Source organism: Hypanus sabinus, chromosome 3 (assembly GCF_030144855.1).
Source record: "Hypanus sabinus isolate sHypSab1 chromosome 3, sHypSab1.hap1, whole genome shotgun sequence".
Taxonomy (NCBI): Eukaryota; Metazoa; Chordata; class Chondrichthyes; order Myliobatiformes; family Dasyatidae; genus Hypanus; species Hypanus sabinus.
The window spans coordinates 38,132,298-38,149,186 of record NC_082708.1 but is presented as its reverse complement, the minus strand read 5'-3'; the positions used below and the strand labels follow the sequence as shown (position 1 = coordinate 38,149,186).

General features: G+C 39.6%; 1 protein-coding gene across 1 annotated transcript in view; it reads left to right on the top strand.

Moving 5' to 3' along the window:
- rxfp2b (relaxin family peptide receptor 2b) overlaps positions 1–16,889 on the top strand; it is a 114,067-nt gene that overhangs the window by 45,984 nt on the left and 51,194 nt on the right. Inside the window, exons 4-6 of the mRNA XM_059964123.1 lie at positions 1,048–1,153; positions 9,882–9,953; positions 13,904–13,975. Coding sequence (XP_059820106.1) covers positions 1,048–1,153; positions 9,882–9,953; positions 13,904–13,975 — 250 coding nt within the window. The remainder of the gene's footprint in view (positions 1–1,047; positions 1,154–9,881; positions 9,954–13,903; positions 13,976–16,889) is intronic.

Genomic DNA, 16,889 nt, shown 5'->3' with positions numbered 1-16,889 from the left:
CAAAATATAAATATTCTTATTTTTTTTATTGAAGTTCATCAAACAAACATTTCCATAAGATGTATTTCAGACATTGTACATATACATCATATAATCATATATATCACGAATCTCCACGAAGTATTTATCTGAGGTATATACCTATAGAAACGAGTGGAAAGAAAAAACAAGCAAAAGGAAAGAACTATGTACAAGTAGGGAGTGATTTTTTTTACAACAGGTTCATTGATTTGTGAGAATAAAATCAGGCCTATGAGGCATTCTGTAGTTAAACCATTTTTCCCAGTATGAATCAAATTGTTCCAGCTTATGATTAACAGATGCTATTATCTTCTCCATTTTGTAAATGTCCATTTTAATTTCCATCCATGTATTTAAAGTTGGGATCTCCTGTGATAACTTTTTCCTAGTAAGAGTCTTTTTACCAGTCACCAACAGTATATTCATTAAATATTGTATCTCTTTTCAACCATTCTTGAGGTATATATCCAAAATATATGGTCTTACTGTCCAAGGGTATTTCACATTTAAAGATGTCTTTTAGGGCATTGTGTATCCCCCTCCAATAGTTTTTGATAACAGGGCAGTCCCAAAAAATATGATAATGATTTGCATTTTGATTTTCACAATTTCTCCAGCAAACAGGGTGGTTACTATCATAATGGGATTTCTGAGAGGGTGTAATAAAATATCTTATCAAGTTTTTCCATCCAAACTCCCTCCATTTCTGTGAATTGGTACATTTCCATTGATATCTCCATATTGTTGTCCATTCTTCCTCAGATATAATTATCCCTCCTTCCTTCTCCCATTTTGTTTTAATGTATGAAGTCGAATGTGTTTTAAGATTTGACAACCCCTTATACATGCTTGAAATGATTCTACACCATTATCTGAATTATATGCTTTTCTAAAGAGCTCTATCAAGCATGTATTTGCCTAATCCACTTGGACTTATTTTTGATTCCTCGTATCAATTTGCAGAGAATCAAGCTTGATTAGCAATATACCAATTGATGTGTTTTGAATATGATTCTTAATTTACAGTACTTCAACATTTCCCACAAATATGTGATTGCAAAGGAACACAAATGAAATGTGAGAACAAGAAACTACACAAAGTGCCACAAGTTTCAGGAAATGTGACTTTTCTGTAAGTAATTCTATTTACATTTTGTTTTGTAAGTTTATTTATTGACCATGACAGGAAATAAAAACATTCACTTGCATTAAAAGTGTGGGATTTTCATCCTTAAAGTGTAACAGTGCTATATGCAAAAGAAATACAAGCTAACAGAATTTGGAAAGAATGTGCTTTTGCAACATTGCTAAGAATGTTTCCAGTTTATTATAATAAAGTATAGTGATGTGGAAAGATTTGGATAAAACATTGTTCTCCAAAAGGTTGTCTTCTGGCGAGTGAAACAGCTATCACAGGAAACGAATGGTCTGAAAGGTTAACCCTGTGGTAACTCCTACTTTACAAAAAGACCACTTGACAACTTGATGGTCAAAAGAGCATCTTTATCTGGGACAGCAAATGATATTTCCAGGCTTCCAGGTACCTCGTGCGGCATGGGTGGAGGAACTATATACAATACATACTGGGAGTAAAAAGAGTGGAAGTAAAGACCCCGCCAACCCCGGATCCCACCTCTTGCTACCAACAACTTCCCGACTAGTATTAACTTACTTTTAATAATACTCATATTACAACACTTCTTCCCCTTTAAAATCCAACATTCCCCAAATATAGAAGAACTGGGAAATAAGAACAGTGGTATCATTAGCAACAGGTTACCACTACAAAAACACCTAAAAAAAAAAGTGGCAAATTCAACATTCAAGCTAACAACAGAAGTAACTATCCGATCAAAGATTCCGTCTGTCAGGAGGTTTGTGAGGGCGCTGCGATCTACTACCCCCGGTGACCCAGCAGGCACCGCTGGTGAGGATGTTTTGGGTGGATCTAGTGTTGGGGACATGAGAGGGGTCTGCGTGTCCGCGTGAGAATGTCCATCCTCTTCAGGGGACTCTGCCCCCTCTGCCAGTGTCTCTCCCTCTTGCAAAGTCACTGGTGGACATGCTTTCGTGGTATGATGAAGTGGTCATTGCTCCTTAACTATTTTGGACTACTGAGCTTCTTTGAAATCGGTGGCAAGCTATTCTCAGCTTTATTGGGATAAACAGCATCTGCAGGTTTGCCACCTAGTTTGGAACGCACTGAAAAAGGAACTTTGGTGTTTTGAACCATAGCTCAGAATAGACCCAATTGCAAATTTTTCATAGAGCTCCTTGTTATAACTCGGAACTATCTGGAGTTCAACAGCAGGAAATCGCAATGCGTTTCGGAAAACCTCTTGTGCTTGAACAAAGGTCTTGTCTGTTAAATCATAGTCATTGATTTTGATGATACATTCATTCGCCTGGAGCAGGTTCTCTTTTCTTGAACGGCTGTTCTCTTCAACACCACGAATACGCAGGCCAAGGAATCTTCCACTCAGCGTAGAGTTAAAAAGCACCACATGGATTCCCAGGGGGCCACCGCCTCCAGAAAATCCTACTTTCTTTGTCAAATCACTTAGAATGCTTTCTGAATGCTTGTCTGGTGGTCCTGGAGACTCTGTTCTTACATCGTCTGCGGGTGCCCCGTTTGCTACAGTTACGATTGGCTTCACATGCAGGTTCCTGTTAGTGGGATCATCAGGCTGAGATGCACCTTGCTGTAACTGGGCAGGTGGTACAAGAGCTGGGTTACTGCTTCACCGTACTAGAAGTGGCGTGCTGGCTTTCAGTGCTGAGGGGGTAACTTGCTCCTGTAATAGGCTGAAGAGCCGCAAGCTGCGCTGCGAGCTCACTCTCAAATGTGTCCTGACTATGTCTGTCACTCACATTGCCATCAGCGACTTCATCTGCACGCTGCACCTCATGCTCTTCCATCCTGTGTGCATACTTAAATTCATGCCAGTTGAGCCAGATTTTGCGAAGCCAATCGCGGCCCAAAAGACTGGGCCCACTGCCCTTACCTATCACCAGCCTGGCTTCAGCCTTCTGGTCCCCAGCCAAAATATCCACATATAACACCCCTAAATGAGGTATGGGCTGCCCCGTATAGGTCCTGAGTTTGAGCTTAGATGGTCTGATGGGAGGCAGTTTGGACCCCCGTGTCCTCCTGTAGGTCTCTCACTAATGACCGATGCAGTAACCCCTGAATCAATCTCGAACTTAATGTCCTTTCCCTTGACAGTGACTGTGGCATAATATGGTTCAGGTGGTCCTTCGTCCGTTTCCACCCCAAACATGTTGTAGGCACACGCTGACTCCTCGTCTGCCTCTCCCAGGTGGTGTGTGGCTGCCTGGGTCTGTTGAGCTTTCCCCTGCCCAGGCTTAACCTTACCCTTCATGCTCCTGCACCTTTTAACGAAATGTCCCTTCTTGCTACAAGCATGGTGGACAGTATCTTTGAATTTACAAACATTAGTATAGTGCGATCCTCCACACCAAAAACATTCCACCCGCTTTTCCTGTTTACCGGTCTCCCTCCTGACTTGGAGCACTGCTGTCAACTGCGACCCCCCCCCCATATCCTTTCTGTATATCCTTGGCGTTATTAGCAGCAAACTCCATGCCTTGAGCAATCTCTAGGGCCGTCTTGAAAGTCAACGGTGGGGTTTCCCCCAACAAGTGGCATTGTACGGCGTCATTATTAATGCCACATACTAATCTATCACTGAGCATGTCATCCAACATGGCTCTCAAATCGCAATGCTCCGACAGCTGCCGAAGCTCGGCCACAAAATCACCCACAGACTGACCTGGCTTCTGGACATGGCTGTGAAACTTGAACCGTTAAACTATCACCGAAGGCTTCGGATTGTGGTGGTTCCCCACGAGCTTGACCAGTTCATCGTATGGAATTTCTCCCGGTTTCCACAGCGTAACTAAGTTCTGTATCAGCTTGTACGCCCTTATTCCACACACACTCAGGAGAACAGAGCACTTCTTAGCCTCCTCAGTAATTCTATTAACACACAAAAAGTTTCCCAACCTTTCCTCGTACTCCGGCCACTCCTCGATTTGCTCGTCGAACACACCGACCGTTCCAAACGCAGCCATCCGAACATGAGGCTCCTCGCCCGCTCACAGCTCCCGATCGAAAACGGGGCCGACCCGTCCACAAAACCAGTTTACCTCATCGCCAAAAATATGTGGTAACTTCCACTTTACAAAAAGACCACTCGACAACTTGATGACCAAAAGAGCATCTTTATCTGGGACGGCAAATGATATTTACAATACAGAGGCTTCCAGGTACTTCGTGCGGCCTGGGGGGAGGAACTATATACAATGCATACTGGGAGCAGAAGTAAAGACCCTGCCAACCCCCATTCCCACCTCTTGCTACCAACAGCTTCCCGAATAGTATTAACTTACTTTTAATAATACTCACATTACAACACTTAATCTCATTTTCCTTTAGCATTGGAGTATAGGGATGATCAGGTACATAAAATTGAATGAGAGATATTCCAATTGAAACACATCTGAGGATCAAAAGGGACTCTTTGAGGTAAAATATATTGAGTCTGCTGGAATTTATTGTCTACAGTTTTTCAGAATGTGTCCCAATTGGCCAGGTATGCAGGAGCTGTGTCTCGTTCTTGAAATTCAAACACAGTGTTTCCAAGCTTGAAGACTTGCTGGGTTGCCACAAAATAAATATAGGCTGAAAACATAATGTGATGCAATTTGTAGAAATCTTGCAAATGAATGTCAATTTGGAAGGAAGGGCAGAAATAGAGAACAATAGTAGAAATGTAGCTGTCTTTTGGGGATTCAATAGAATGGCAGTAACCTAGCTACCACCATAAGTTTCATATGATGTATTTTCACTCTGGCATCAATCTAAAGAACAGCAATTAATGTGCACATTCAGGAGATGAACACCCAGAAATTATGATCCCAGTGAGAACCAATACCACAGAAAGAAATGTATAAAGATGAGTTTCAGGATTTAGAGAAGTGCGAAAGAAAAAGGTGTTCAAGGGTAGTAACCTTTGGATTATGCCCAGTGCCAACATTGGTAATTGTAGGATAAAACAGGTTAATGTGTGGTTGAAAACTTATGATTCTGGAGACAATAGGACAAGATCTGTGCAGAAAATCTTTTATACAATACCTTTCATGTCCTTCATAAATATTTCATGTTTAAACTAATTTGGCAGAGGGATGGGAACTAGAGTGGTAGGACTGAGGATGGGTTAGTTCATTTACAAACAGAGGCAATGTGTAGTGAGACTGCTAGCAAGGATAGGCTGATAATAGGACAACATTGCAGTCAACAGAATGAGTTGCAATGTAAGATGGGACAAATCAAAAAGAGTGATGAGTACAGGACTGAAAATGTCATATTTGAATGCACACAGTATACGGAATAAGGTAGATAAATTTGTAGCACAGTTACAGATTGGCATGTATGACATTGTCAGCATTACTGAATTGTGGCTGAAAGATTATAGCTGGGAGCATAAGGTACAAGGATACACATTGTATTGAAAGGATAGGCAGGTAGGCCAAGGGAATGGGGTGGCTCTGTTGGTTAAAAAGAAATTGAATCAGATCATTAGAAAGAGGTGACATGGGATTAGAAGGTGTTGAATTATTGTGGATAAAGTTAAGGAACTGCAGGAAATCGCACATATTTTGGGGAAATCAGGATGGTGCTGGATCCCAGGAGGGGAAATTTGAATAATTCCCATGAGATGGCTTTTTAGAGCAGCTTGTGGTTGAGCCCACTAAGGGATCAGCTATTCTGGAGCGGGTGTTGTGCACTGAACTGGAATTGATTAGAGATCTTAAGGTAAAGGAACCTTTGGGGCCGGTAGTCATTATTTGATAGTATTCACACTGCAATTTGAGAAGAGGAAGCTAAAACCAGATGTATCAGTATTACAATGGAGAAAAAGGAATTACATAGGCATAAGAGAGGATTTGACCAAAATTGATTGGAAGGGAACACTAGTAGGGATTACGGCAGAGCAGCAATGGCTGGAATTTCTGGGAGCAAATTAGAAGGCATAGGTTAGATACATCTCAAACAAGAGGATGTATTCTAAAGGCAGGATTATGCAACTGTGGCTGACAACAGAAGTCAAAGCCAACATAAATACTGAAGAGAGAGCAAAAAATAGAGCAAAAATAAATGGGAAGTTAGAGGATTGGGTAGCTTTTTAAAACCAATAGAAGTCAACTAAAAAATCATAGAGAAGGATGGACTACAAAGGTAAACTGTCAAATAATATTAAAGAGAATACAAAAAGTTTCTCACATATATAAAATTCAAAAGAGAGGCAAGAGTAACTATCGAATTCTAGCATGGTTCTGGAGGACTGGAAAATTACAAATGTGCAGAAGAAAGGAAATTATAGATCAATTAGTCTGACCTCAATTGTTGGAAGATGTTGGGGTCAATTGTTAAGGATGTGGTTTCGGGGTACTTGGAGGCACGTGATAAAATAGGCTGTAATCAGCATGGTTTCCTCAAGGGAAAATCTTAACTGACAAACCTGTTGGAATTTTTTTGAAGAAATAACATGCATGAGGCTAAGTAATAAGTTTAAGAGCCCATGGTATTATAGGAAAGAATTTAGTATGGATAGAGCATTGACTGATTGGCATGAAGCAAAAAGTGGGAATATTGGAGCCTTTTCTGGTTGGCTGCCAGTGACTAGTGTGATCCACGGGGTCTGCTTTGGGACCACTTCTTTCTATGTTAAATGTCAATGATTTGGATGATGGAATTGATGACTTTGTGTGCAAGTTTGCAGATGATATGAAGATAGGTGGAGGGGCAGGTAGTTTTGAGAAAGCATTGAGTCCACAAAAGAACTTAGACAGATTAGGAGAATGGGTAAAGAAGTATCAGATGGAATACAGTGTTAGGAAGTGTATGGTCATGCACTTTTGATAGAAAAAATAAAAGTGTAGACTATTTTCTAAATGGAAATATCTGAGATGCAAAGGGACTTGCAGGATTCCCTAAAGGTTAGTTGGCAGGTTGAGTCAGTGGTGAGGAAGGCAAATGCAATGTTAGCATTCATTTCGAGAGGACTAGAATATAAAAGCAAGAATGTAATGCTGAGGCTTTATAAGGCACTAGTGAATATTGTGAGCAATTTAGAGCCCCTTATCTAAGAAAGGACAGTGCTGACAGTGGAGAAGGTTCAAAAGAGGTTCACGAAAATTATTCCAGGAATGTTTGGAATAAGGAATGTTTAATGGCTTTGGGTTTGTACTCTCTGGAGTTCAGAAGTAAGAGGGGGGGATCTCATTGAAACCTATTGAATATTGAAAGGCCTAGATGGAGTGGAAGTGGAGTGGATGTTTCCTATAGTGGGGGAGTGAAAGACCAGAGGACAGAGCTTCAGAATTGAGGGATGTCAGTTTAGAACAGAGATGCGGAAGAATTTCTTTAGCCAGAGAGTGACGAATCTGGTGGAATTCATTGCTGCAGATGAGTTTAGAGGCCAAGTTATTAGGCATACTTAAGGAAAAGGTTGATAGATTCTTGATTGGTCAGGACATGAAGGGATATGGGTAAAAAGCAGGAATTTAGGGTTCAGAGGGAAATGAATCAGCCAAATTTTCTGTGCTGTAGTGTTCTATGATTCTATGATGAAATGGCAGAGTTGATTCAATGAAGCAAATGGTCTAATTCTACTCCCTTATCTTATGGTCCATAGAAAACCCCAAACCTAAAGGCAGGTATTTTGTTTTGAACTGTGAACGATGTTTTAATAAAAGCCGACTTATATGAAATAACCTTTCACAAAAAATGATAAATTCCATGTAATTTTCCTCAATAATTTTGACTGAAGAATTTATATTGAACAAGATACTGGAGATAATCACCTACCTCTGCTTCAATACACTTCATGTCACTTTTCACATCCACTTGAAAAAGGAAGAGCTTTGTTTTAAAGATTCACCAGAAAGATGACGGTAACTGGATTATAATTAGGTGTCAGTCTACATTTTGCTTTTGAAGTCAAGATGGACTGATCACAGCTCAACCAAGTTAGGAATACTATGATCATAGGATACAAATTAATATGGTGTAGGTTAATACTAATTTGGCTGGTGTAAACATCAGGATAAAGCACTAACTGGAAGAGGAACAATTGAGACATTGTTCCTCAATTCCTCAATCAGCCACGGAGCCATATACAGTTAGGAGTGGGTTATTGTAGATATGATTAGGTTATAGGCAGATGTGACCAGATAACACATGGTGGTGGTAACATACTTGGCTCAGAGATCTATGCATGGTTCCTATGGAAAATGAGTGGCACTTGTTCTTTTATTTATGCTATTGGACTCCTGCCACCATGCCACTTAATCACAGAAAGCCCTTGCAGGCACAATAAAGTTCAATATTTTCTTCCAAATCTATATTTGGTTTTACCCCACTGGAAAAAATCAACAACATTCCATCCATCTTGCTGCAGCCATTATGGTAACATGCCTTGGCACATGCAACCATTGATGGAGAAAGATTGATGAATCATTATTAATGAACTTTTATATGAAATATGACATGATGAATTATTTCAAATTGAAATATTTATGTTGTGGTGCCTTTAACATCTACACTCTGGCCAAGAATTGTTCTGATGGCCAGCGACAGAGGTAAACTAAGGCAAGGGGCAGATAATGAATGGAGGACTATGGCAGTATTTACTGAAAATAAACAACACTTGAACTTTATCCTTTTGCCAACTCATCCAGTATTTCTCCCTGCAGCCAGGGACTTTACCATTTTCATTACAGTGTAGTGCAATGAGCGTTGGTCTGAATTGGACCCTAAAGCTCAAAATCACTTTCAATCATTCATTTACTTAGACATGAAGGTCTTAAAGTACTGAAAATGCAACTTTTACTTGTGGCTGAAATCAGCACAATATAAAAAATGTTACACAATATGATAATGTGGCAAAGTGCCTTCAATTGACATAGATTTCACTGTGTAGATTCTGCTCATGCGTGCCTGGATTATACATCAAGGTTATCAGCAAAGCTATGAACCTTTGTCATGCAGCAGCCACCTTCTGTTTCATACATTGATGCAAATAGAGCCGATATAACAGAGTTTTGCAGAATGAAAGTAGATCACAGCAGGTGAAAGTTTGCAAACTGGACCTCATTTGGCAAACCAAACACATTTGTGCCTTGCCAGTGAAGTTCAGGTAGGGCAATTTCTCCCAGAGGAAAAAGCTGACTCCCTTCTTTCCCTTCTCCCTCACTCTTTTTCCGCATCTTGCCCTAGCTGGCATGCAGTCTGCTCATATCTCCCAGTCATGTAATATTGCAAAGTGAATACATGCCACTGAGCATATATTTGGAAGCAAGTAGTTTACAGAGAATTTTTTTTTAAAGCAGCAGAACGTGAAATGACTGCCATATCTCTCCCTTCAGCATGCAGATTAATGTTTGTCTTCTCAAGTCTGTTAAAAAGATTATTCAGTTATCCAACAAGCATTGCTTTTACATCTAGCTTAACAGATGTAAGAGGCTAGAAAAATGGATAACACGAAGAAGTACAATTAAATTGAAATTGAATAAAAGTTCTGTAACAAATTCCTCTAGAGCTATTGAGAAAGGTTTTATTTTGCATTTGCAGCACAAACCAACTGCAGTCATAATGAATGGCCCTTAGCACAATTATATATATTTTGCAATGAAAGCAAGTGTTTGCTTTATGGCTATAAGTGAATCTTACCAGCTGTTAGCACCAGGACACCAAGAGAACATGGACCTTCCTTATGGACACATGACTGGACCAACCGATTTATAGATATTAAAACTGCTTTTCTCCAAAATAGGTCTCTGAAGAGCAATAAAATCAAAAGTCTGCCTGATGACGCTTTCCTCATGTTCTCCCACCTGAAGGAATTGTGAGTGCATTTTCATCCTTTTATTTTTCTCATGCATGAGCTCCTATATAGTTTCTATAACTTTTTATTTATTTTGGCTTCCATAGTACTGATTCTTATTTGACTTTAATATTGATGTACTTTTAAAAGGAAAGAAATTGTCAAAAGTGTACTGTAGAAAGTTTTTGTTTTTCAATTCCAGCATCTGTGACTTCTTTTTAATTTCACTGTAGAAAGCAATAATTCTAATATTTTCTAAATAAATTTCAAGAATTGAACTATTTGTTTAGGTTTCTGATTTCTCTGCAAATTGCATTATATTCTGCACTGGGTACAGTGCAGGAAATTGAAATGCTCTTAGGTTTAAATACCACAATGTAATTATTTACAAAGGTTTTTGGGTTTATTTTTGAATTATACTCTGAATTCCTTCCAACAGGCTGCTAAATTGTCAGATAATCTCAGTTTAAAGCAGTATCAGCAAATGTACTGTTGCAGAATTCTTCGTCACAGAATTCACTTGCAGGCTCTTAAAGTGGCTTGAGATAACAACACACATAAAATACTGGAGGAACTCAGCAGACCAGGTATCATTTATGGAAAAGAGTAAACAGTTCATACTTTGGGCCAAGACCCTTCATCGGGACTCTTCGTGAGGTAAGGTCTCGGTCCTGAAATGTTGACTGTTTACTTTTTCCCATAGATGATACCTGGCCTGCTAAGTTCCTCCAGTATTTTGTGTGTGTTGCTTAGATTTCCAGCATCTGCAGATTTTCTCTTGTTTGAGCTAACATCATTTCCTTTACTGTAAGATTTGCTTTACTTTGCTCTGCATCCCATACAGCAGCAAAATGATGTTTTTATATGACCCAAGAAGCTAAGTTAGTTCATCGGTTGATCAGCCATAGAAAAATAAAATAAATTAGAACTGCAAACACAGTTCTAATGGTAAGTTGGATGGCAACACTTTCTGCCAACTAGCAAGATAGATAAGCTATGATGGAAGTCAATGTACCATGTATGTAAGAGCTGCAGAGCTAAATGCGTCATTATAGAGAATGAAGCAACATCTGTCCAGCCATTTCCTACTTCCTCCCATTCCACTTCCCCACATAATTTCAAAGATTGTTATGTACTTTATCATGAATTACTGCATTCCTTACTTAGTGCGCTTTTTTTGTTTGGAAATTTTCTTTACATGCCTGAAGTTTTCATTTATTACAGTATAGGGTTAGGTCAAGTAAAATCTTACACTGAAAGAAATTGCTTTCAGCTTGTATTGTAATAGAGATGCCCCTGGTTTAAACATGGCTGGGGGAAGTTGTTAGATAAAGAGAAGGAAAAGCAGCAAGAGAAAAAAGTTTACTTTGGGATACAAATTATATACTGCTGGAAAGCAGGTGCATGCATCTCAATCCTTTTATGCCTCGTATCAATTTGGTTATGAGGTCTACATTCATATAATACACCAAGAAGGTCTACATTCGTATAATACACCATCCAACCATAATGAAGTTAATTAGCTACTTAGTCTGTGTTTAAAACTGCTGGGAGTTACTGTGTCATGGTTCCATGCTTTCCCAATGCTGCACTGGAAATCTTGATTGAAGGTCTGAACAGGAGGAGTGATGCAATCAGCCTACAAGGACTGGGATCTCCTCCAGATTTATACTGTGGATTAAGGAATCAGGAATGATTATCATGGAGTTCTATGATGTGAATTTTGTTGCTTTGCAACAGCAGTACAGTGCAAAGACATAAAATTACTACAAGTGATAAAATAAATAGTGCCAAAAGAATAATAAGGTAGTGTTCTTAGACCGTTCAGAAATCCGATGGAAGGGAAGAAGCTTGAGTGTGGCTATTCAAGCTCCCATACCTCCTTCCTGTCAGTAACACTGAGAAAGGGCACGTCCCGGATGATGAGGGTCCTTTATGATGGATGCTGCCACCTTGAGCCACTGCCTCCAGAAGATGTCTACAGTGGTGGGGAGGATACCAGCCTGTGAAGCAACCAGTCAGAATGTTCTCCACCGTGCATGTATAGAAACCTGCAAGAGTCTGGTGACATACCTTGTTTCCTCAAGCTCCAAGCAAAGAATGGCTGCTGTCCCCTCTTCATGATTGCATCACTGTGTTGGGCCCAGGACAAAAACTTGGAAATGTTGACACTCAGGAGCTTAAAGCTGCTCACCTTTTCCACCGCTGACACCTCAATGAGGGCTGGCGTGTGTTTTCCCAACTTCCTGAAGTTCACTATCAATTCCTTGGTCTTGCTGTCAATGAGTGTCATGTTGTTATTGTGGCACCACTCAATCAACAGTGGAGGTAGAAGCAGGTGATTCCTCTGGAGTCAAGCACCAACCACCTGGATGTAGTGTGACGAGTTCTTAATGACTTTGTGTATCTGATTAAAATTTGTTAATGCATCTTTATAAAGCACATCTTAGTGTATGACCACTGGTAACGTTAGCTGTTTGGCAGGTGACACGCCTGTCTTCTATTCCATATTCCCATGAGGAAGACATAACTAGAGAGATTATGGACAAGTTGTGGCAAGCAGTGGTAATGAAGGCATGGAAGATGATCACATTCTTAAACATAATCCTTCCTTCCACAACCCACTTCTCCTGTACTTACCTTAAAAGTTTTAAAGAGCACTAAATGTCAGAGAGTTAATAAAATGCCTCACAGCTTTGACAGAAGCTAAAGAATCAGTGCTTACCTTCTCTCAGAATCTGTCAAGCCAGTTGCAGCATCTGCACTAGAGTGGTCAGTGTACCATTGTCACCGGATTTGAGGGCACACATCTCCGAGATTAGTCCTCCCGACCAGATATGGGCAGATGGGTCGAACATGACCCAACCTGAAGTAGGCAGGGGAGCACTATAGTGTGAAGAGGGGATTTAAAATGGCACATTACTGGATATCTGAGACATGTTTTAAAAGTAATCACTGAAATGAAAGAGCTGGCATTAAATGTTTCAAGTGCCACTGGTAGACTAAGCATTGCTGGGCAGAACTGGAATGTTACAGAGAGAATAGAGCCATTTCAGTGCAAAAGTGAAAGGGACATGTGTGACATTGGTGGAAATGGGGAAACAGGATCCACCGAGTATGGAGCCAATGGACTGAACCTAGACAACACTATTCGGTATTTGTAGATGACATGAAACTCCGAATTGTGGTTACTAATGAGGAGGCTGGTTACACACCCAAATCAGTGGTGAAACAGGCAAATTGAATTTATTGCTGAGAGGTGTCAAATAGTTAGCTTCACTGTTTATGAAGCATGACTATTAACTAATTGGATAACCTTAAATGGATGCATGAGTAATGAAATAAGAGCTTCATATTCATGAACCTTTAAAATGTCTAATTAAATTGATAAACCTTTTTTTTTATAAACTCATGAGTTTCTTCCCCTAGGAGTATAAAAGTAAAAATACTTTATCAGATTCTGGGTGCAAGACTTCCTTGGAAGGATGTCAAGGCTTTGGAAAGGGTACAGAGTAGTTATTGAATAGTGTCAGTTATGAGGGACTTCAGTTATGTGGAGCACTTAAAGAAGTTGTGATTGTTCTTGTTACAATGGGGAAAGGTTAGATTTAGCAAAGGTCATATGTCATAGAACTGAGAAACAGGTCCTTCCGCCCAACTGGTCCAGGCTAACCATCAAGCACCCATTTATACTGACTCCATTTCCCTCCCCCACATTACTGTCAAATCCTACCACCCCCTCTCCATTTTACCACTCATCTGCAGTACATACCATGGGATTTTGATAAGAGTATCCTTCCATATTCCTATCAAACCCATAAAATGTAGCTATCCACAGTATTTTATGAGATTTTGATGAGGGTATATAAGAAGAGTTTGCTTCTACTCGTAGGAGGATTGGTGACTGTTGATTATGGACTTGAGTCAATTAAAGAAGACAATTAGAATATTGTTAATTCATTTTCTTACAGATATCTGCAGCATAACCAAATGCAATCTATCTCAAAAACTGCATTTTGTGGACTTTACAATCTCAAACGAATGTAAGTAAACAGTTTGTATTCTATGACTTATTTTAATGCTTCAGAATAAGCTTATTTGTATTCCCATATATAAATTGAAACATATTTTAGCCTTCTTGCAATGAAACATATTTTCCTTTTTCCTCTCCCCAACTTCTAGCACATGATGTTGCTCTAGATACATCCTGGCTATTTTCCCAGTGCTGTTGTGCTCCAGATGAAAAGATTACAAAGATACTCATGTCAGGGATTAAAAGGAAAATGCAGAATCCTGGAAAATAGCCAAACTCCATTACTATTTGACAAAACATGTCCTGTAGATTTTATAAACTCTAGAAAGTTCCAGAAATGACTATTATTGGTTTCCTGCACCATTGAAGTAATTGAACTACTTTGTAGCACATGATTCTTAACTTCCAGCAATGTAATCCAAACAATTCTTGAACTTTGCCTTTACAGCAGTGTTTCATGCTCAGAGTTTCGTGGTGTGCAGCCTCTATTTCTGATCTCTCTTCGAGGTGCAAACAGTATCAACATCTGAGCAGGTGCTTAGAAGATGATGCTGTGTCTTAATTATCACTCTCCCCTTGATTTCGTCAATGCCACTGCCCAGGTTTTTGGAATGCATATGAGTAACATTCTAATGAGATAACAGCAGTTCCGTATAAATACTATAGCAAATAGTAACTAGTTTATGCACTAGAAAACATAACTACAAATTGGAACATCTTCTGCAGAAATATAAAACTTAATACAGAGAAAATCGGAAGAAAACCAAAACCAACCTACCTGCGAAAAATTATGGAAGAATAAAGTAAGAGAAAGGGGAAAAAAAGGGAAAGGGAAAGTTATAGATTCAAGAAGAGTACTTATCAACCATTTACAGAGAGGAAAAAAAAATCAAAGATTTAAAAAAAAGGTGAAAATAAAATAGATAAAAAAATAAAAAACAATCAGCAGTTAAACTGTGAACCAACAAACAGGGAGGCCTTCAATAAAGACTTCAAACCTCCAAAACAAGTTAGAGTCAATTGTAGAACTCTATAGATAAAGTTATACAAGAATAAAATAGATTACACAAGTACTATTTAAACGTCCATAGGGAAACATTAAGCACAGAATGTCTATTTAAAAAAGACACACCAAATCCAGGGAGAGATTGTCAACAGCCCTTAGAGTTTCAATAAATAATGTCTGAGTGATTCAAGTAAAGTCTGAGTCCAGAAAAAAGTAATTTTACTACGAGAAGTACTTATCCACCATTTTAGGAGGTCCGATCGGGTTCCGAAGATGGCTGGATAGCCGGAAGACTTGCAACAAATGCCTCAGCCTCCTTCACTGACTTAAACCACTTATATTTTCCAGTATTAAGCGTGATTCGTAAATCGGCAGGAGTGCGAAGAGAGGGTTTAAAACCACGATCAAAAAGCACTTTCATTACGCCTTTAAACTCAGCGCGCATCTTTAAGGTCTGGGGTGCAAAATCTTCCACAAAGCGAATGATTGTATTTTGGAAAGTAAAAAGTGCCTCTGCAACGTGCCTCCATAATCAGACGGTGTTTTACCTGGTATTGATGAAAGCACAAAATTACCGGTCACAGGCGGGAGCCCAGAATTCCGGGGGGAACGTAGACCCTGTGTGCCCTTTCGAGCTCAGGCGGGTATGGAAGCAAATCTTTCCCGAATATCTCACAGAGAAACTCGGCAAAAAACTTCACGGTTGATCCCTGTTCGGTGGCCTCTGGCAACCCAAGAATTCGAAGGTTACAACGTCTGCTGCGATTTTCGAGATCGACCATTTTGGAAAGGAGTTTATTATTCTTTTCTTTTAGGCTGGAACAGAGAGTCTCCAAGTATCGAACACGACTTTCTAAATCTTCAGAAGTTGAGTCGATGCAAGATAAGTGCTCAGCATGTTCGTCCACTCTATCGTTGATCCGATCCGGTTTGGCTTCCAGCTGTTTGAAAGCGGTTCTAAATTCCTTTAAAATATCGTCTCGATGCTGTTCCAGCACAGCGAGGGTCTCAGAAGGCAGAGCTGGAACTTCCTTTCTCCCAGTTTTAGAACTCTTGCTAGACATTGTAAGGTAGATGTGTTCACAGGCAAGTAAAAGAAACCAAATAAAATTCCTAATTAAGGTTTAAAAAATGGAGACATTTAGTGCAAAGATAGCGAAAATAATGGAACAAAAGTTCGGAGCAGCTAAGCAATTGCCATCTTACCGGAAGTCCATTCTAATGAGATAACATAATAAAGTAGCAGGTACATCATTAGCTTGTAAATCAAAAGAATGTAATGAGAGGAACGAATAAAGGTACCATCAATTGCAATGGTGTCAGTCCAACATGGACTAGGTAATGGCCTACCTATAATAGTCAGCATTGTGTAGATGTGTGACATGTTTGTACCCCAATGTATGGTTGGCCATAGATTTCTATGGTGTGCCTCTTTTGGCTTCCAGGGGGATTGAAATGTGTGCTAGCAAGCAGCATTCAGTATATTGGGAAATAGTTGCTAACTTGGTTGAACAGTTGGCAGGATGTGAAATCGGTGGAATGGTGGGTGCGAAGCTTGCAACTGGAAGGTTTCGGATATGAATGTTAGGTGTGAGATCTGATTAATAGAGATTGATGCATGTGATTTATGAGAATTGTGAACTGCCTAAGCTGAAGGTAGAAGATATTCCCTTTGAAGATGTTTTCATTGACTTGCCCTCTCAGATGAGGTTATTAAACATCCCATAGAACAAATTTGTGTCCTCTGAACTTGACATCTACATGCCGGCTATTTCTTGTGTTTGACCCTATATCTTGCGGCCTTCATATCTCGGTGAAGATTAGAATATCTTAATTCTCTCTGTCTTATCAATTTCCATCGCAGTAAGAAGAATTTGTATTCACATGCCTATCAATGTCCAGCCATTTACTCAACTGG